This window comes from Merops nubicus, unplaced genomic scaffold (assembly GCF_000691845.1).
Source record: "Merops nubicus isolate BGI_N331 unplaced genomic scaffold, ASM69184v1 scaffold1050, whole genome shotgun sequence".
Classification (NCBI taxonomy): domain Eukaryota; kingdom Metazoa; phylum Chordata; class Aves; order Coraciiformes; family Meropidae; genus Merops; species Merops nubicus.
The window spans coordinates 14,798-36,301 of record NW_008580681.1 but is presented as its reverse complement, the minus strand read 5'-3'; the positions used below and the strand labels follow the sequence as shown (position 1 = coordinate 36,301).

Genomic DNA, 21,504 nt, shown 5'->3' with positions numbered 1-21,504 from the left:
TTGACCAGCTTTCTTGGGCCCCTTGACCCTCCAGAGTCAGGGATTCCTGCAAGTAGATCTTTGATGAGTGCAAAGTTAGCCCTGTGGAAGTCCAAGGTTGTAGTCCTACTTACTGCCCTGCTTCTATCTTGTAAAATACTAAACTCCACCATGTTGTGGTCACTGTCACCAAGGCTGTTCCCAACCTTAATGTCCCCAACCAGTCCTCCTTTATTCGTTAATATAAGGTCCAGCAGTGAGCCTCTTCTCATTGGTTACTCCCCTACCTGCATAAAGAAGTTATCACTGATGCACTGCAAGAGCCTTTTTGACTGAACTTGCCTAGCTGCGTGGGCTTCCCAACAAATATCAGGGTGACTGAAGTCACCCATGAGTATCAGGGATTGTGTTCTACAGGCTACCTCCAGCTGTCTGTAGAAGGCCTCATCAACATCTTCTTCTTGGTTCGGTGGTCTATAGTAGACTCCCACAACAGTGTCATCCCCCCTGTGCATGTCCCGCAATTCTTACTTACAGGCTTTCAGCCTGTTCCACCTCCCCCCTGGATAAAACTCAATACATTCCAGCTGCTCTTGCACATAAAGAGCAACACCACAACCTTGCCTTGTTGGTCTGTCTCTCCTAAATAGTATGTAGCCATCCATACTTCAAAAGTACTAGGTTTTCACTTATATTGCTCTTCCTTCATAACCAGAGTGTAAAGAAAAGTTACAATATTTTAAAGACTCCTGAAGAAATCCCATTATTTGAACAGTAATTTTCTTCCACTTTAGCAAGGAACAGCCCAACCCAAATGTCATGTTTCAGAGAAAAAAAACTAAAACCTAAAAAATAAACCCAAAACAAATAAAACAAGTTTTACTGCTCATAATTTCCAGAAATGTTTTTCAGCAAAATTTAACTTTTTCATCTAACATGGACTAATAGTACTAAGATGACAATGACTTTAATACTACCAAATATTAATCCATATTTCAATTTCATCTTAGAACCCACAGCATCTAAATTATATTGACGATATATATATTAGCTGTCAGCTGAGTTACATGATACCTCCAGCACGTTATCCATCCGTTGGTGATGAAGATTTTCAGAGCACTTCACCTTCCTGAAGACTCCTTTTAGCTGTATCTCTGAGTCTGTGGATACGCTACAAAGGTAAAAGAAGCAGAGGGAGGAAATAAAAAAAAATTAAAATCAGTATTTTAATATACATTATTTCTCCTCATATATATATATAATGTATATATACTATATGCATATATATGCATACATATATAAATGTATATATACTGTATATATGTATATATAAACACATATATAATGTGTTAATATATATATTCAAAGACAAAAAACTGTAGATATTTTCCTGAGAACACAGCTTTTGCCGTGCCATTAATTTCACACACTTGACTTTAAGATTCATCTCCCTTCTAAACACTAGCATTTTCTCTCAACGTAACACACGTTAACACCAGTTTTGCCAAGGGCCTCAGAAACAACTTACTTTTAAAGCTACCTAAGAACATTTTGTTCTGAATAACTATATACAAGATGAAGACAAAAGTATCTGTTTGAATCAGAAGGATATGAGAGAAACTAGAAAATGGCTATATTTATTTTGATTCGTTTAACAGATGTTTATCAACAGCTGCAGTGCTTTCTGTGTTATATAGACAATGCACATATATGAAAATACTAAAAAATCAAGTACGATTCATTTTATATTTAGATAACAACATGCTGAAATATATTCAGAGATTCTTTTCCAACAGAACTGCTCTATACGTTCAGACTGCTATAAATCAGTAAAAGCCAAATTAACACCAAACATCACCAAAACTCCATCGCCCCTTTCACTACATATTGAAAAAAACTTTACAGAAATACTCTGTCAGAAGGGCAAGATACAGTATCAAACTACCTGGAAAACAGAACAAAACAAAGCACAACACAACAAAACATGACAAAACAAACATGTTTGTATCTCCTCTAGTATTTGCGATCTGCTACCACAAAGAAATGAAAACCTTGCTAAAAGAAAGGGTAGAACACAGATTAACTTAGAAAGTAAGTTCGTTGTCTTGTGAGATTTACAACCTTAACTACTAGGGCTTTACAGAGACATATGAAGGTTTTCTTTTGCTCAAATCTGAGAGCTGGTTTAGATAATCATGGAGTCCAGAATGTTAATTTCATAAAATTTGTGATGTTTTTAACTACACAAAGTAAGCCATTATTTTTAGCATTCGTGTTTAATTTGATTAATGAACAGTAGCAACAGATATATTCCCCCTGCTGCCTCCTGTTCAGTTGTTGCCATAGAATACACAACCAGATGAAAATGTCCAAAAAATTCCTTGGCTTGGCCACAGCAATAATCCTATTTATATCTTTGTTTAAAAGATGCTGCAACAAACCAGGTATGGAGACCGAGTATGTAACAGATCATTCAACAGGTTACAAACTATACCATTAAAAGACATGTTCAGGCTTGAGACTTAATGAGACAGATCTCAGTGAATCTACATTTTACTTCGAAATTTGAGAAATTCTTTATAAACATATATGAGCTGTTCAGCAAAACTCCAACTCAACAGACCACTTTTAACCTTCAAACTCCAGCCAATATGGTTTTCATCTAAAGACCCTGCATGGAGTTCGTATATATTAAGTGACATTTATACACTATTCCGATTATCAAATCTTCCTCCGTTAACTATAAAAATGTAATAAATTCTAAACACTCCACTACTTAGTTTGCAACATATGTTATTTCTTTGTAACACTCAACAACTCTGGAAGGAACAAGAGTAATGTGTCAAAGTAAAATGTAGCTTCACAAGAATGGTTATCAGAGACACTTCTTTTTGTACACAATGCAAAAGTTATGACCATTAAAGAGCCTATTAATACCTTGTGTGGTCAGAGGATACTCCAACACACTGAAGCTTATCCTGCAGATGGACAATCTCTATGGTGTACCTCTCTTCATTTTCTTTCAGCTGCTGTTCGAAATAGGACCGGAGGTGTTCCAGTTCTTGAGCATGCTTTTCTTCAAGTTGTGTTTTAAGGTTCCCTATTTCCTTTGAACAGTATTCTTGAATCTTTGGATCTGTATATATGTTATTTGCAGAGGGGATAAGAATAAATTACATCAGTATAAATTAACTCTCTCCTGAGTTATCATCAGTGATGGACTGCACAATTACTGTAGTTAACAATTTCTTCTGATATCACATACATTTCTTTCCCATAAGAAATAGTTATAGCTTAATCTTGCATTTTGCAAAACTGTACTTACTATGGGTAACAGAGCTTTAACTGTAGAAAACTGGAAAAGACTAAATGAGAGCTGTATCACAACACACTTCTGAAATAATTTAGAGATTTAAGAAAATCAGAGTATCATGCTGCAAAATCTGCAAAAATCTCTTTATGTGCTTCAGGTTGTAGTAAGCGATGAATCAGTTAAAACTTAGTCATTGTCTTCTCTCTGTCTCTGAATATACATACATTAAAAAAAGCATATGCATCTCTTTACCCATTAGACCCTGTGAAGGGGTCTGCAGACATTCTTTTGTTGCTTCCAAATGGCTAGGTTCCTCTTCTTTCCTCCTTTCTGAAGACAGCCATGGTTCTTTGATCTGAAAAATAATACAAGTTACAACAATTTGTATAGCAATAATGCAAAAATGTTAACTGTAATCATAAATGTGTAAGAAAGGCTGGTGGCCAATATATAAGACAGTGTAACCATTGTAACAATGTGTTTCATTTTACAGCCTGAATGACCAAGTATTCATAATAGCTAGCTGAGCAACCTGTAAATTTTAAACTTCTCTCTGGATATAAATGGTTAAGTCATACTTCCTCTCCAAGAAGCAGATGCACTCATGTCCTTGTGAGGTCCAAGATAAAGGTTTCACATTACAAGTATTTTTTAGTACATGTATATTCATCAATATATGTGACCTGCAACCATCTCTTGATATAATTGATTAGTGTACTCCATTTAATACATGGAAGTACTAAAACTATTGGTAACATTTGTCTTCAGGAATCCCAGTCCCCTGAAATCAGTGTAAAAGTTTGAAGCAAGGAAGACAACCTTGGTGGAGGATGATCAGGGTAGGGAACAAACTGGACATGAACAATTTGGTGGTGCCTGATGGGATACTCCAACAGGCCCTGAGAGTTCTGGTCTTATGTTATTGCGGGGCCACTCTCACTTTTCTTTCAAAGGTCACGGTGACCAAGGAAAGTTACTGAGGACTAGATAAAACCACACCTACCTTCAAGAAGAGAAAGAAGGAAGATTAGAGAAACTACAGGCAAGTCCCATAACCACAGAATGGTAGGGGTTGGAAGGGACCTCTGGAAACCATCTAGTCCAACTCTCCTGCCAAAGCATGTTTGCCGAGGGCAGGTGGCACAGGAACATGTCCAGATGGATGTTGAAAATCTCCAGGGAGGGAGACTCCACAACCTCTCTGGGCACCCTGTTCCAGTGCTCCGTCACCCTCACAGTAACGAAATACTTCCTGAAGTTTAGGTGGAACTTCCTGTGCTCCAGTTTGTGCCTGTTGCTCCTCATCCTATTACTGAGAGGAACCTCATGAAGTTCAACAACAGCAAATGCTAAGTCCTGAAGCCTACAGAGGACTAGCTCTGTGCATCAGTATATGAAGAATCAGCTAGAAAGCAGCTTTGCAGAAAAGGACCTGGGGGCCTTGTTGGGCTCTCAGTTGAACAGGAACTGGCAATGTGCCATTATGACAGAAGTCCAACAGCCTCTTGGGCTGCATTAGGAAGAGTGTTTGACATCAGGAGGTGATCCTTCCTCTCTACTCAGCACTGGTGAGACATATCCGGAGTGTTGACTTCTGTGCTGCACTGCCAATATCAGAGTGAAACAAGTGTAATGGCATGAATCTGGCAGAGGGTCAGAAGGGAGATGACAGGCTTGAAGCATGTGTCTTATAAGGAGAGGCTGAGAGATCTGGGAATGTGTATCCTGAAGAAGATATGGTTGTGCACTAGGCTTGTAGAATCTCCATCCTTGGAGACAGTAAAATTTTCACTGGATACAGTCCTGAGCAATTTCCTCTAGCAGACTCTGCTTTGTGCAAGGGGTCGGCTTAGGTAAACTCTAGAGGTACCTCCTAACCTCAGCCATTCCATGATTCTGTGACATGGGTGGCAGCTTTCCCCATTTTATCAAATCATTGCCTTGCTCTGCCACTCAGTCAGGATACATAACACAATTTCAAACACAATCCTCGCTTATCCAGAAGGAATTCACGCAACAGAGAAAATTAAAATGCCACGTACTCATATCCTATAAAACTTACCTGTTTACAATCCTTCATCAGCTGTGTTTGAAGTGCTTTCAGTCTACTGTATTCTTCCATTATGTTGTGTAGAAGTGCATCCATACGTTCTTGCACAGCTACATTACACAGATAACCAGGGACTTTAAAAAAAAATCAAACATTTTACCATAAATTTTAATGCAGTGAATGTTTCACAAGTTCTCCACTGAAGAATTACCTGATAAACACTACATATTGTTGAAAGTGAGGCCCCTTCCAAATTCTGGATGCATTTTTATATAGTACTGACATGTATGATGTTTTTTGGTAGAGATGCTAGCTTCTACGAAAGGATGAGAAAAAAACCCACTACACTTTTTTCACTCATTTCCACTATAACAAAAATAGCACAAGAAAATCTCATAATAAAAAATAAAAGTGGTTCAGAATAGTTAGGAAATCTCTAAAGCAGGTATTTAGGCACAGCGGTTAATACCTGAACAACTAATGGCATAATTACCAGCCTGAAAAACTTCAAATCAGTATTTTGTTTTAACCAGCATGATAGTCCAGTGCCATTACCTTGAGCTTGACCTCTGTGTATTGGTATTTCTACGCTCAGTTTTTCTTTCACAGCAGCAGGTCTATGGAAAATATCATATTCTCTATCACCAGTTTCTACAGCAGCTGAATAATGTTCATTCTGATTGTCACATAAAGCCTGCACAACAAATGAAACAAAGGAAAAAAAGTGAAGAATTGTTTATTCATTTATCAATCACAATTCACTAAGAAAACAAGAAAAAAGGTAGCAGAAAAATAGTATTTTGTATTATCTTCTCTGGAAATGGTGGCATAGATGTTCTGTTGAGTCATAGGAACCTTGACAATCTTTACAATTCCAAAAGAAACAGGTATGGAGAGACTTTTCAGCTAAAACATAAATATATATATTTTGGCATGGCTCCTTAATTTGGAACTACCAAGTGTCAAAATCTTACACAGAGAAGCATTTTTTTATTAATGCCAAAAGCAAATTCAGATGTCTCATTCTAGCAAACTGACATTTTACACAAAAGGAGGATACCCTGTGGAAGAAATTTGTGTCTTTTTAGATATTACGATTCATCTTGTTCTTACATATTGAACAAATAGGATAAAAGGGGGTGGCAGAAGAACATTCAAGCAAGCCATAAACAGAATTCTTTGTGTTTGTTAGTGCTATGTGGCCAGCAGAATAGGTGCCATATTTGCAATGAGTAGGCAAAGAGAAGATTTATCCATATGATTACTGAAAATACATGAAACGTGAAAAGAAACTTGGTCTGCCCAGGGCATACAGTGAGACTCTATTTAAAGATTTTGGACTCAACAGACACCAAATCCAGTTTGCAAAAGTAAAATCAGAATTTCTCCAAAAGCTTAGCATGGAATCATACAGATTGGCAGTATTATTCCCAACTGTGAAAAAAATAATGCCAAAAACTCTAATTCAGCTCCTATCTTCTGTGAACTACAATGGAATCCTGCTTAATCTCTCTTATGCTGGCTCTCAAGTAAAAGTCTGAGATCCATTTTCCCAAGAAAGTGTTGAAAAAATTCCAGCAAAGAAGGTAAAAAATCCAAACCACCACCATCAACCATTTGAGTATTTAACACTGGAAAACGATGGCTTATAATGAGTTATTAAAGTAGCTTAATTTACCCAGTAATAAGTTTAATAAGTAACTTGCTTCTCAAAAAGTACCTGTAAGGGCCACTAATTACTAGTAGTCTACCCAAAAAAATATGGCAAAAATAGCATTATTAGTGGCTTATATTAGACTACAGACTAAAAAAGAGCTTCAATTTTTTACTATAATATTTAGTTACTGAAACAAAATAGACATCAACTTTGGTAGATTCTTAAGACACTTTTAAGCCTCTGAAATATATGTTGCAGCTCAGGAAGAAGTTACTATCTTACTGCAGATATGAGAGTGTCGTCCTGTGTGTTAATACATACATGACATCAGACCACTGCTAAATCAAAAACTTACAGCAAGAGACATACAGAAAGGAAAAAGTATTTCCAAATAAGTAGTAGATATAAGCCAAACATTAGATAGAAGATCAAGACTAGATGTAAATCAGAAGAATTGTCTGGACAAGGACATAAAAACAATTTAGTAAACAAAATACTTGCAATGTTGTTTTGGAAGATAAGCTTTAGCAGTCTCTATTTTAAGATCCACACAAAGAGAAAAGCTGCAAAGAAAACCTGTTAAAAATTAGGTAGAAAAAGATGACTTACTGTACCTGTAATTTTTGTTTTTCAAAATTTCCATTTTAAAAAACAGGCTTTTTCTTAAGTCTCACCTGAGCAAGCCTACAACATTCCTCAGTTACAGCTTCGTTCAGCTTTTCTATAAGTCTTTGTGTAGATCTGACTTCATCATCTATAATACAAATGATTTGTATTATTTTTAAACATCAGATGGCACAACAACTTTTCAAAGGCCTAACCTTCCTGCCTCGGTGAGGTTGCCTACTCAGCTCATAGGCATAGTTTTTCATTCCCCTTTCATTTTCCATCATACAGATAGATTCGATTATTATGGTAAAACTGCACACTGAAAAGCAATAAGTGGTAAGAAATGGCTTTTGCTCCAGAAAGATCAAACTTTACAGAAATATAGTGGAGGGCAAGGAACTTACGCTAAAAAGCTACACATGGGCAAATCATATGATAACAGAAAGAATAGGGATAGAAAACCAGCATGGCAACATAAAAGCTCACCCAGACAAAAAGTAGTAGCAAAGAAGCTTAACATGGGCAGGGAGCCAATGCAAAACCTCAAAGAACAGAAAATGAAACAAACCCAAAATGATTTTGTGGATGCATTGGCTTATTGTTTCATAAGGAATACAACCTTACACGTGAATCTATCATAATCTATCATATAGTTTTTTATAATTAAATGTCATAACACAAATAGAAAACATGAGTTGTAACACTTCCTATTCATCCTTTTTTAAATTTTACTATTTTTTTAGGTTCTTATGTACCCTGAGTAATATAACTACTTGTAATGGGTAAGTAATTTAGTACAAAAACACTTCAAAATGTTCTATAAAAACAATTTGTTGGACAGCCACAGACACAAATTCTTGTGCTTGTTTTCTTTCAAAGACACTGGTTTTCACATCAAGGGCTTCACTCCCATAATTGTGGTTGTTACCTGCTTGTTGAATTCTCAAGGTCTGGAGCTCCAGCTGATGCATTTTTTTAAGATCATTCATCTCTTGTATATGACTACGTACGAGCTCCTCTTTAAGACTGCAAAGTGCACTCTCTTTTTCTGCTTTCAGGTACTCACGAACCTGGTCTACGTGAGCTGAATAAACCAGGGACAGGCAAATGCGCTGTGCTTCCATCTGTAGCTGTAAATCAGTCTTTGAACAGAAACAGGCATTTTACAAAGAGTGAGAAGCAAGAAAACAAGGAAGTCTTGTCTCCGCAAATTCTGAAATTAATAACGTGTTGAATGGAATGCTGCATATATGGCACACCTTAGGTAAATTTAAATATGCACAGTTTGGAAAAACGAACTGTAACAAAATAGTATGACACTTCTTCAACTTAAAATAAAAACTGAACTAAACCAAACGTAACTTAATATGCTTCTAGTCCTATTTTGCAGCAATAAAAACTCAATGAATTTTACCCAATTAAGTGTTTTACCCCACTATCACTACCAACACAGCAAGTTATGGAAGTTCACTCCAAATACAGTAAAATAGCAGACCTTAAAAAACATTGATTTCCAAGGCCTGTAGTTCTAGTCTACACTTTTGGGCATGTTATTGCTAAAGCAAGAACCTGTTTACAACATGCCAGTACTGAGCTACTTAGAGTCCAAGTTTGAAAAGGTTTTTAGACAGCTCTGAGCCATAATGACACTTAGTTCTATGGCAGGAAATTGCAAGTTTCTTATAACATCCTCATTTAAAAAACAAAATAAAACAACCTAAAACTTCATACAGCTGTAGCTCTTTTCTAGAGAATCATAGAACAGTGTGGTTTGGAAGGCACCTTTAAAAGTCACCTAGTCCAACCCCCTATAATCTTTTAACTGTTACCAATGTGGCTTTGCTTGTGATTTTCTTTTTTGTGGAAATGAATGAACTACAATACAGCAAAGTTACGTAGTGGTGGTGTTAGTCCACTGTTAAGTGGATTTTTAGAACACCTAAAAAAGAAACCAATAGAAAAAAAATAGAAGACTAGTTAACATCTATTTCTACAGAAAACATTATTGCACACTTCTCATAGCATGCAATTCATCACTGTACAGAAACTTAGATTTATGATTCCAGCACCTAATTAAACACTGGTAATTCAATACTTAGCCATTTTTATTGGCAACTAATAATCCTTTCCATACTACATGCAATTAATTTACAATGCAAAAAAAAAAAACAGGAGCAAAATTTCTCAAGCAAAAGCATGGAGATTAGTTATAATCACACGACATGTATAACTTCTGTATCTTCATACATTTCTTTTCTCATGCTCACGTGCAGATACATTTCTTAAGTGATAACTGCACATACACAAAAATTTTGATTGGAAAAAAATGGAAGCTCAGAATTTTAAAAGTTTGTTACAAGATGACTGAAGAAGAGTTATCTCCTTATATTGCTTGAATGAGTAATTAGAGAACTGAAAAGCTAACCACAGAATAAAGGGGTGTGTCCTGAATAAATTTTCACCTCAAGTTAAATGCTGTATCAAAACGTGAAGTGCTCTAGCTGTCTTCAACTTATCTTTTGTTATTGTTGATTTAATTAAATGTAAGGGAAGAGTATCTCTTGTACTTAAAATTAGGACACTTACACACATTGCTTATGGTTCTCATTCTGGTCATTCATGTAACCACTTTCAACCACTGGCTAACCTGCCACCCACATGACCACCCACCTGCACTTCAAAGCAACTGAAAGGAAAAATACGAAGTAAATTTCCAAGTGCCAACTCCTACAAATTTTCATAGGTAAAGTATCTTCTACACTGCTTTATGTAACATACCTGTTCTGATTTTAATGCATCCACTTGCTGCTGAAGATTATCTTCACTCTGTGTAATGGCTATTAACGATGTTTCATCTGTCAGCCTGTCTGTCATCCCATGCAAATGTTCTATAAGAGACTTCTCTTCTGGTTTCAACATTTGCTGAACTTCCTTTCTTTTTGTTACCTCATGACTGGTATCTTCACATGAACCAACATTTCCTCTTACATTTATTCCTTCATCAACTTCATTCCTTGGACCAAGGCTTTTATTTCTACTTTCAGATGCTGGAGCAGCAGTCTTTAGAGCTTTTCCTTTAGAACATTTTGCCTTAGGTTCATTACCTGTACTATTTCCTCTCTGAGCATGGCTAATTATGACTTCTAGTTCTTTACACTTCGCTGTAACTTCTTCTTTCTCATGTTTTAAGTATTTCACTTTTTCATTTAAATGACAAATTTCACTATGCTTTGACTTCAACTGTTTGGAGAGATTGGAGAGTCTCAGGGATAATTCCAGTTTCTCACGCTGGGTTATCTCAAGCTTTTCCATAAGTTCTGTCAGGTCTTTCTCAACAACTTCTCCAGCCTCAAATCTCTCTGCCCTTGACACCTTGTTTTCTTTATTCCCTTCAAAACCAGAAGTTTTAGTTTTAAATAAAACTGGTCTATTACTTTGTAAGTGGTGAAGTTCTTCATTCAAAGCTTTTAGCTTGCTTTTATATTCAGCTTCCTGCTTATTCTTGTTCTCTTCTAACTCAGTTTTTGCCTTCAGAAGACTTGCACATTCATTCTGTAGCTCTTTAAAATTAGCTTCAAGTTTTTTCTCAGTAAATGAAAAGACACTCTTCTGCCTTTCAGTGTCCTCTTGGAGTTGGCTGTTTTGGTTTTTCAGTTGCTCATTTTCAGTAATCAGCCCTTCTATTCTTTTTTGCAAGTCCAAAATTTCTGAATTAGAGCTAATGCTCGTCTTTAAAATATAATTTTCTTCAGAGTTTACCAACACACTTTTTAACTTCTCTTCCAGAGTTTTGTTTTCCCCCTTAAGAAGGTCATTTTGTGTTTCAAGTTCTAAACATTTTTTTTGAAGGCTATCTTCTCGCTCCTTCATTTGCTCCTGCATCAACTCAGTTTTAAGCTGCAGCTCCTGAATTTCTTGTTCACGGGTACCTTTTTCTTTTTCCTCTTGCCTAAGCACTTCAATCTCTTTCTTCAGCTCATGAATTTGAAGAGTCATTTCTTCAGATTTAGAATTTACAATGGACTGCTGTAAATCTTTCAGGTTTGAAATCTCTAGTATCAACTGCTTTTGCTTTGTAATTAAGTTGTCCTTTTCATATTGCATAGCTTCTATCTTTTGACTCATTTCATTTTGTAACTCATCTAACTGCTGTTTATGGTGTATATTCAAGTTATCTTTAAGGCTTTCCATGTTCACCATGTTCTCTTTTTGTAAGTCTTCTTTAAGTCTGGAAAGTTCCTCTTCATGACTAAACAGAAGCTTTGTTCTCAGCCTCTCTAATTCTGCTTCTTGAGATTCTGCCATCCTGTCCAGAACTGCATCCTTCTCCCTTTCTAGCATTTCAAGCTTTATTTTGTAATTTGTGACTTCTGCCTCATGTTTTAACTCCAATTCTTTCCTAAATTCAGAGGCAGAAGCCAGCTGAGTTTTTAAATCTTCAACCATAAACTGATATTTTTCAGCATCATTTAATCTACATTCCATTTCCATTATAGTTTGTTTGGCTCTTTGAACCTGGTCTCTTGAAAAATTAAGTTCTTGGAGAAGTTCTTCAATTTTAGCCTGTTGAAGAGACTTCTCTGCTGAAATTGCTTCCATCTGTTGTGACAGTTCTTGCTTTATTTTTTCCTTTTCATTATCAGCATCTTGCAATTTCACATTCAATTCATTAATTTCAATATTCATTGAATGCATTTGATCTTCATTAACATTCTCATTCAAACACAGACTTAAAGTTTTCTCTAATTCTACTTTTTGTTGTGAAAGCCGATGTTCTATTTCCATTGCATGTTGTTTAATTAGCTCTTGCTTCATTTGCACAATCTGCTCGCCATGCATTTCATCTAATTCAGCCTGAAGCTGTGCCAGTCTCCTTTGTGTCTCTAATTCCATTCTTTGTACAATGTCAGCTTCAGCCTGGCTGTCTTTATAACATCGTTTCTGCAATTCTTCCACAGTTCCCATTAATTGTTTTACTTCATCTGAACACTGTCTTTCTTTCTGTTTGTAGATGGTAAGTTCAGCTTTTGTATTACTTATCTCCTGGTTCTTCAGTGAAATCTGTTCCTTCAGTTCTTCAAGTAATTTGCTAACATCTGATAATCTTTCCTTAAGCTGAAATGAATTTTTTTCTTCTTCTCCAAGTTTCATTTCCAGCTCTTCAACTAATGCTTCCTTTTCTTGCAGTTTACTCAGGTCTTCCCCCTCATTTTTCTGTTTTTCCTTTAAAAAAATTAACAAAGTCATGTTCTTATTTTTAGCTCATTATCTGAACATACAGGAACATTTATAGAGACTTAGCTCTTTAAACACATTGACTTTCTTCAGAAGGCTAGCAAACATTTATAAAAACTATACATAAATTATTTGTTGACCTCATTTGGAAGTTTTCTGCACCTTTGGAGTAAGTGACAATCCTTGCCCTTTCTCCTGCCCCATCAAGAAAATAATAGGGGGGGGAAAAAAATCACTTTCATACTTCGATTTTTTCCCAGTTGTGCCTCAATTCTTCAAAGAAAATATTTGATGCAATCTACTGAAAGCTTTATCTCCTGTCACTTTTAATGACATTTAATTTTTTAGGTACTTTTTACGGTGTTTTCTATGAAGAATAAAAAAAAAAAATGTACATGGAAAAACAATTAGTTATTTCCCTAAGACAAAAAAGATTGTTCAAGCAAGTATTTTAAATTTTTTTTCTAACAAAATTATGGCACTTAATACATTTACTAAACACATTCTACTACATGGCATAGTTTCATCATTCATTGTAAATACTTCTGTGATTTTAAAAAACACAATACATAACCAATGACATAAACATTTCAGCTTTAAATTATATGTGTATTATGTGTTAGTTAACAGAAAGTCTTAAAAACTTAAAATCTTTGTAAGCATTCTGTGCAGGACACTCAATATGTGCTTTGGCCTTTAAACTTCAAAGGAACTACAAAATCATGGAAAGAAAAGAGAGATTAGGAAAAGAGATCTTTCTAGAGCGGTACACACCATTTCATATGCTGTGATTTTGTCTTGAAGATGTGTAATCTGCACTTCAAATTCTTCATTCTTTTTTTGATAATTTTTCAGGAGACATTCTTGTTCTTCTAACTGTTGCTGATGTGAAAGTATCTGTTGCTTGGCTTGCAATAAATCAGCAGCTGTGCAACTATGACTGGTGTTCCTCAGGGCTTCACTTGCCTGCAACTTGAATGTTAAAAAAATAAAACCCAAACTATATCAAGATTTTCACAAATATCTTACAGAAAGAGCGTTCTTTATTTTCTTCTTCCACAGCACAAGACCAAAGATGATCACAAGTTTTTATAAGTTCTTTTATGTGGAACTGAAATATAGTTATTCTTTTGAGAAGGCAAATCAATTAAAAATATTTCACATTACATTGTCCTATGGTGAGCTAGCACAGGACAGCAGTGTCTCAGAAACACTGGTAAGTAGTAAAATGAACTAGTTGTAATTACTGTCCCCAGAATCAGATTTTTAACATTAAAAACTCAGGCTTCAAAATATAATCCACCTGAGGTTCAAAAAAAGCTATACAAAGTCCTTAAACAGTACAAAATTTACAATATTCAACTGTAGCATTGAATTTGTGGGAAACTACAGACATACAGATTAGCAGTGTCCAGATTAACAGTACCAGTGGCACCTCAATCACCAGTGCCTTTAGAACAAATGCTTCTCTGAAATTTAACTTTGTTATTTAAATGACCTTCCAGTAAAAGAGGCAGTTTTTACCCCAAAATACAGGAAGAACTGGACCATGAAATGGTGGCCCACCAAAGCTAATGGATGGCTGCTTTGAGTCCAGTGGGCACTGGCTGGATTTCAGCCCAAAGCTCTGAGAACCAATTACACAAGCGCTTTTCCCTAAAATAACTGCCATCATCCAGTATTTATCAAAGCTATCACTACATACTAGGGAAGAAAATAGGCTAATCTTTATTATTATTTTATAGTGAACTAGCACAATAAATCAGGTACTATAATGTAGGCCTGGTAAGGTGACTGCTGACCTGTACTGAGAGACCAATTCTTAAAAAAAGTACAAAAAATTCTCTTTCTGCAGGAAGTAGCCATTTACGGACCCTTCAAAGTGACATTAATTTTCAAACCCAAATAAATATTGTCAGCACTGTAACTTACATGCTGAAACTGAATTTGCAGTTTTTGACTTTGTTCAGTAAGCTCTAAGAACTCCCTCATAGTTTCGTCCTTTTCTTTCCGTGCCTGCTGTAGGTTAGTAGTGAGCTGAGTTATAATGTCATCTCTTTTTTTGATGGCAGCTTCAAATTCTTGCAGCTACAGAAGACAAAATATAAGCTATTAGTGCACATTAAAGCCACAGAAAAAAATGCTACCTTATCCTAATTAAGGAGGAACACATCATCCCTAACCTCTCCATTTACAAGATGTCAAACAGCTGTAGTGAAGCATTTGTGTTTTCAAACACTATTTGTAAGTACTGCAGAACCAGACTTTTTTTCCTTTTTTAACAAAATATGACCTCTACATAAAATGTATTTATCAATGAAGAAAACCTGAACTTTTAAGGTTAACTGGTTAAATATATAACTTACTTTTAAACTAAAAAGCATGGCCATATAAACAAACCATCATAAAGGAAGCCAGAGTACCTACTTATAGTGCTTTGGCAATTTTGTGAGAGTACTCATGTCCACACTACTTTCCCCAAATAAATGCAAGTTTATATCACCTCCCACTGAAAGTGCAATGAATCGCATTCATCATACTAAAAACATACAACAGACACCATGTGGTATATTACACTGTGAACCCACAGAAATTACTCATAACTACATGAGCAAATCAGCTCAAGCCGCAAAATTAATACAATGCCTTTAATAGATTAATATTTTGTAATTCATAATGATAAAGAAATTATAGAAGTACAGAAAAAGAATATTTGAAAGTGGCTTTTGTAGGATTACACTCAGGCAACCAGAAATTCCACAATATTAATTGGGACTATTTTCATGTGCAATTACATAAATGGATAAGTGATACACTTTAATATTGTCAGTTTAAACTCATTCAAGGCTAGAAGAAAATTAATCTCTATCTATTACACATTTCTTAAACCATCAGTCACCTTCTGTAACTGTTTTGTTTACAGTGCTCCCAAAAGGAAGCTTCTCCAGGTTATAGGCTAAGACTTGAAGTAAAATCATAATGCTTCCAGAAGATAGTGACACTGACTACAGTGGGACATAACTAAAAAACAGAAGTCCCTTAAGCAAGCCAAACTATGATTCTTTTCAGAACACTACAGTGAATTCCTACTTTAAAAGCATGGATCTAGTGGAAGTGCTAGATGTTTGCTAAAACAGAGAAAATCAGGAACAGATCAGACACTTAAGCATGTCATATCTTTCCTTTTGCTTCTGTTCAATGAAATTGAATAACTACATTTATCTGTTCCAATCCACACAGTTGTATGAAAATTTTGAAGTATTTTTATTCAGCCTTTCTTTAACAGACAGAACTAAAGCACACATATTCTGCAGTCTCCTTTTACAATTTGTTTCTTCTGAAAAATAAACCATATGCATTTCTCAACTAAGGTATTATGCACTGTACCACTATCATACAAAAATATGCTGCAGCTACTAAAATATTGTACCACACCCCACTTTCATATAGTTTTATTTTAAAAATAGTTATCATAGCCATTTAAAAAATTCAAACATTTTTACTTCCACCTTTTTCAGGAGAAACTAACAGTCACAACTGTGAGAAATTAAAATTATTCTTTGTTACACTATAATTATAACTATGATGCAGATAAAAGACACAGTAATTAGAAGGACTGTTTGACTTAAAATGCAACACCAGAAATTCACCAGCAGACATAGGAACGATAAAACATATCCTCCAGGGCAACCACTGAAAGATCTCTCTAGTACAGTGGAAAATACGCCAGCCATTTTCACAGATAAAATACAAATGAAAGCAGAAAAAAAAAATATACTTGTGTAAAAATAATGAAGGTGAAAATGACTGAAAGTATATAATACTTTGTGAAAAACAGAAAGACAAAATTATGTGGCCTGAATCCAAATTAAAAGAGACATAACGGATGTCAATGCACTGACTTATGTGTACTGCACCACTTGTTTAAACTGAAGAGTAAGTATTTAATATTCTTTACTGTAAAACCTAACTTAAAATTCCAGTGGTATTTCTGAAGTAAGAAATACTTCCTTGTAATAGCAAATTATTAGATGTTTATTAAAGCATGTTTCAACAGTTGCCTTGTATTTCAGACTAAAGTCTGACACACAAATACCTTTTTGGTTCAAGGGTCAATTCAGTTATTCATTAGGAAGTAAAACTTAGTATTTTTTGATCTTGGAGGAACAGGAAGGTATTAAAGAAATCCAGTCTTTAACAACTAGAGAAGAATTAGGGCTTTTCCTGAAGAAAATCATCCTTCCATTCCTGATTTGAAGAAAGTCGCTGTGAACAAGACTGGAATTTTAGTCATTAAATACAGAGAAAAAGACACACAATGGAAATGTCATTCAAAGAAATAGATTGTATGGTGACTGCAAGAAATGTGTAATTCTGTACCACAAGGCCATTGCATTCTGAGCAGCTGCCCTTAAGTGTGAACTCTTTCAGGTGACGCTCTGCATTTTTGCATGTAACCAAGTAACAAGTAGAAAGCAACGTAAGGTAATTATACCTGTTGCAATCCTTCTGTACCATATGCTGCCCTCATTTCTTCTAGCTCTCTGTTTAGCTCTTCAATCTCTTGCTGTTTCCCAGCCAATTCATTCTCCATCACCTCTAGATGCATGTGACAGTGCTGCATTCCATGCTCAGAACAAATCTCTCCAACTCCAAATTCTTCTTCCTAAATCAATCCAAGTTCCTTAACATGCCATTTTTTATGCTTTGTCACAAAGTAAACTCAAATATCAAATTCTGTATCAATGCCATCTTAGTACATTAACATACAATATAGCAGGAAAGATCGTATTGCTATGGTAACCTCCTTTGTTAGTATAATTCATACCTCAAAAGCACTGACATAAAGCACTCCTGTGAAGTCTGCTTTATAATCTTAGCTTTAATAGAAGTAGTAAATTGTTTTGCATTTCAAGTTTCATGATACACTATATTAATACATAACAAACAATGCAGATGCAGAGCACAGCATGCAAAATAAACATAGTATTTGTTCAAAAGAAATTATTTGAGGCTTTTAGTATTCACTATTAGTATTATGATTCAATTTGCAATACTGTACCCTGATTAAGTCTGCAGGTATTGCTGTTCTTGTCACAAAACTGCAACCATTTACCTGTATAAAGACAATTTCTAAATATATTATTATTATTTGAAATAAAGCTTGATTTCTATTCTTCATTCATTGGAATCTTATATAGTGATTCCTGCAGATCCATGGGAGTTTTTATGCTACAAAACTTTATTTCATTTGATACACAAAACAGCTTTATGTATAGCAAATTGCATCAAAGGAAGTGTAGGTAACAGGTAAAACACCCAGAACTGCAAAAGCAGATACTGCTGTCCAAAAACAAAAACCACATTATGAATTTAAACATCTAGAGAAAACAAAGGAATTCAGATTTAAAAGTCAATGCAAAGCTTTATACTTCAAATTATTAAAATGCAGTACTATTGTATTTTAAATTATGTTTAATATTTCTACATATTACTAAACATAGTTATGCCTTCCAAAAGATATTTATACACCCTAAGGTTTACTATTTTTGAAAGTCATTAATTGCTTGATAGCAGATGAAAGGCAGTATCACAGACTCTCATTCTCAGTTTGAAGGAATTTCTTAAAATTAAAAAAGAGCAGAAATTATACATTCAACATAAGACATTTGGGGGAAAAAAAAACAAAAACAAAAACAAGCCCCACAACAACAAAAAAAAAGCCACAACACTCTTTCACTCACCTAAAACTGCAACCCCTTTCAGCTTCCATGAGAATTTTTGTTCTACAGACCATGGAAACTAATAATGATGGATCTCCAAAGGGCAAGCACAAGCCAAAGTAGCAGTTACAGGTTAAGAAAAAAAAAATCCAAATGAAAAGAATATGCTGTGTACTTGTGAGTAATCATGAAACACACAGGCAGGCTTTTAAAACAGTAGACCAATGTTTTAAAATGAGAAAGCAAGAACAGCTATATTTCCCATCAGAGCTGTTTATTACATCAGAGCCTGAAACAAAACCAATAGGTACTAGAGATGGAAAGGCATCATAGCACTTCAGACGCCAATACTATACTTAGATCAAAAAAAGCAACTATACTTTTCATACATCTGCCATAGTCTAGATCAGGGCTTATTTACAAAGGAGTGTCATGCCTGAGCAAATCAATGTTACCCAAAAAAGAACTACACTGTTATAATGGGATCGATATAATTATAGTTTGTATTATGAGAATGCATTAGACAAGAATTTGCAGAGCTGACACAGTGCCCTTTCAAATTCCCAACTTCGTCAGTAAAAAGGAAGACATCACAGAGATTATTATCTTATTTTAGACAAAAAATAAAGAAAATAGTAGCAAACAGCAGTCCAGGCAACTCATAGAGGTACTGTACATGGCTTGTGTATTGCCAGATTTTTACATTCAGACACACTAGTGTCCACACAGGGCCTGGCACAAATGTCTTTGTATTCAGATTTTTGTGCGTTATCCAAGATTAGTAACACCAGCAGTTTAACAGAAACTGTATTATAAAATACTTATTTCCTTTTTTAAACTCCTATTTTACTTAGGCTTAATTGATAAAGATGTAGTGTATGACTCTTTTAATCTACCACAGTGGACATGCTTCTCTTCCTGTGAATCATTTCTGTGTGCAACGAAGACTCTTAGATGCTTTACAACAAGAGCAAATAGGAAAGACATAAAAGCCTTATCTCACTAGATGTTCCAGACTCCTTCACAACTGAAATTACTACAAAAGACCTTTTACTTGTAAAGCAACTTTCTGGAACTCTGGAAATCCTGCTGCATTTCACAGGAGCGTAGTTCACAGACATCAAAGTAGTAAACTACAGTAACACAGTAGTCCATGATGTTCCTCATCTGATACCTTCTCCTTTCAAATGCCTTATGCCTTCTTGTAAAGTGCAACTTGAAGCATAACAGGACAACAAATTCCACTGTAATCTATGGAAAAACGCAGCCAAGCTGCCATAGCCAGGTGCTATGCTGATGGGGCCCCACAAGCAGCTTGGCAGTTTCCAGCGTAACAGAAATTCAGCTGCATCAGCAGTAAGTTAGTTAACATTGAGTTATTAGCTCCATGTACCTTAATTTTAATTTATTTTTTTCACTTATCTGCAATATATGAAGACTGTAGTCCAGATACCAGCCTTGGCATTAACACGTCTACACAAGGCCTATTTGACTTCTGTTTACCCATACAGAAATCTTTTGCATACCCATAAATGTTATTGATGTAGATTCTTGTAATTTCTTCTTTTAAAGCTTTGCAATTCACTTTTAATGCTGAAATGTCCTTATGCCTCAATGCCTTATGATATGCTTAGTTACATACACCCACAAACACTTAAACATTTAAAGAAACAATCAAACTGCATAGCATTTTAATATAATGGAAGCAAGGAGTAACAAGAACTCTGGATACAACTGCATAAACAAATATAAACAAAGTAAGAAAAAATTGAATTTTACAACAAATTAGCTAGGAGCAACTGTTTCAGTGAACAAATTACATGAAAGAAGTGGAGGTTTTGGAGGTCCTTCAAAGAATGTCCTGTCTCATTTTTTCTTCCTTGCTTGTATTTTAAAACTATTTCACAGTAATTTTATCTACTAATATAAAGTAAAATATAGCTTGTAGTCTACTGACTAAAAATAAAGGTATGACTTGTATTGCATCAGTAAATACATATGCTTCAGATAAATCAAAAGGAAACTTCTTCCAGAGAAACACAAGGAAAATCAGCTTCCACCGCAACAATTCACGGCAATTGCCACCAGAGGTCAGGATTAAATTTAGGAAATCACTGTACCCCTTTTAATGTTCCTTAGACCTTGGAAGACCTTAAATTGTACCTCAGAAATTGCAGTTCGATATATATATATGATGTGTAATTACCTATCACATTAATGCCAGTACTACAGAGATTTCCCTTCGTAAACAGTAATTTCATTCTCAGCACAAATCAATACATTCTGTTCAATCAGTGAACAACGTAAAAAATATGTTAATGCATGAAAACAGTATCACTTATTGCAGACTTCTGATTCAAAAATGCTTTGATTTGGTAGTAGAAACATACAAAAGTATCTGAAATGGTTTAACAATTTTACCTCACATTTTCATTTTTCCTCCCCTTTTCTTTTACAGTTTGGACATCCGATTCCTTCACAAAAATTAATACTTAGACCTCCAACACTGTCAACTTTCTTAGCTTCTCCTCAATTTTCTAGTTATGTTACAACAGACTACATGAAACTTAGCTAAAATTGTCAATTACAGCAACCTAGAAAATCAAGTTTCAGTTGGTTTTGGTTGTTTGGTTTATTTTCTACTCTATAAATGAAAATAAATTTCAGTTTGTGATGAAAATACTTACAATAATATAATATAACTAAGGTTAATAACTTCTGAGGATTAACAAATTATTGCTTTTTAAAATATCATGGCTTAATATATTCTTCTGTATTTTAATAGCACACAACAGAATGTCCTATTAATACAGTATTTACATAGTGGTTTGAGGCCGAGGTATAAAATTTCATTAACACTGAAAAAAAAAAAAAACAAAAAAAAAAAAAAAAAAAAAAAAAAAAAAAAAAACCCCCAAACAAAAAAAAAAAAACCCAC

The 21,504-nt window shown here is 34.9% G+C and overlaps 3 protein-coding genes across 3 annotated transcripts in view; all 3 read right to left on the bottom strand.

Moving 5' to 3' along the window:
- Positions 1–1,053: 1,053 nt before the first annotated feature.
- On the bottom strand, positions 1,054–8,732 carry LOC103781729 (A-kinase anchor protein 9-like; the record flags this gene model as incomplete). The annotated part of the gene is made up of 7 exons (XM_008949487.1): positions 8,537–8,732; positions 7,674–7,753; positions 5,898–6,036; positions 5,355–5,476; positions 3,545–3,647; positions 2,917–3,115; positions 1,054–1,150 (listed from the first exon to the last, which is right to left on the bottom strand). Coding segments are annotated over exons 1-7 (936 nt in total), but the record flags the coding sequence as incomplete, so codon positions are not given.
- An 806-nt stretch (positions 8,733–9,538) lies between these two features.
- Positions 9,539–12,573, bottom strand: LOC103781623 (A-kinase anchor protein 9-like). Its single transcript, XM_008949376.1, has 3 exons — positions 11,043–12,573; positions 10,387–10,997; positions 9,539–9,547 (listed from the first exon to the last, which is right to left on the bottom strand). Exons 1-3 carry the CDS (start codon positions 12,571–12,573, stop codon positions 9,539–9,541), a joined length of 2,151 nt encoding a protein of 716 aa, XP_008947624.1.
- A 625-nt stretch (positions 12,574–13,198) lies between these two features.
- LOC103781516 (A-kinase anchor protein 9-like) overlaps positions 13,199–21,504 on the bottom strand; it is a gene marked incomplete at its 5' end in the record, with an annotated part of 18,577 nt that continues 10,271 nt past the window's right edge. Inside the window, 4 exon segments of the mRNA XM_008949273.1 lie at positions 13,199–13,210; positions 13,618–13,815; positions 14,776–14,931; positions 17,339–17,527. Coding sequence (XP_008947521.1) covers positions 13,199–13,210; positions 13,618–13,815; positions 14,776–14,931; positions 17,339–17,527 — 555 coding nt within the window.

What these genes read in the sequence shown, in the direction of transcription:
- LOC103781623 (XM_008949376.1), bottom strand. Translation starts at nt 12,573, where the DNA reads ATGGGAACTGTGGAAGAATTGCAGAAACGATGTTATAAAGACAGCCAG. An exon ending in AGAACTTCACCACTTACAAA is followed by an intron (nt 10,998 to 11,042) that starts GTAATAGACCAG and finishes CTGGTTTTGAAG; the next exon opens with GGAATAAAGAAAACAAGGTG.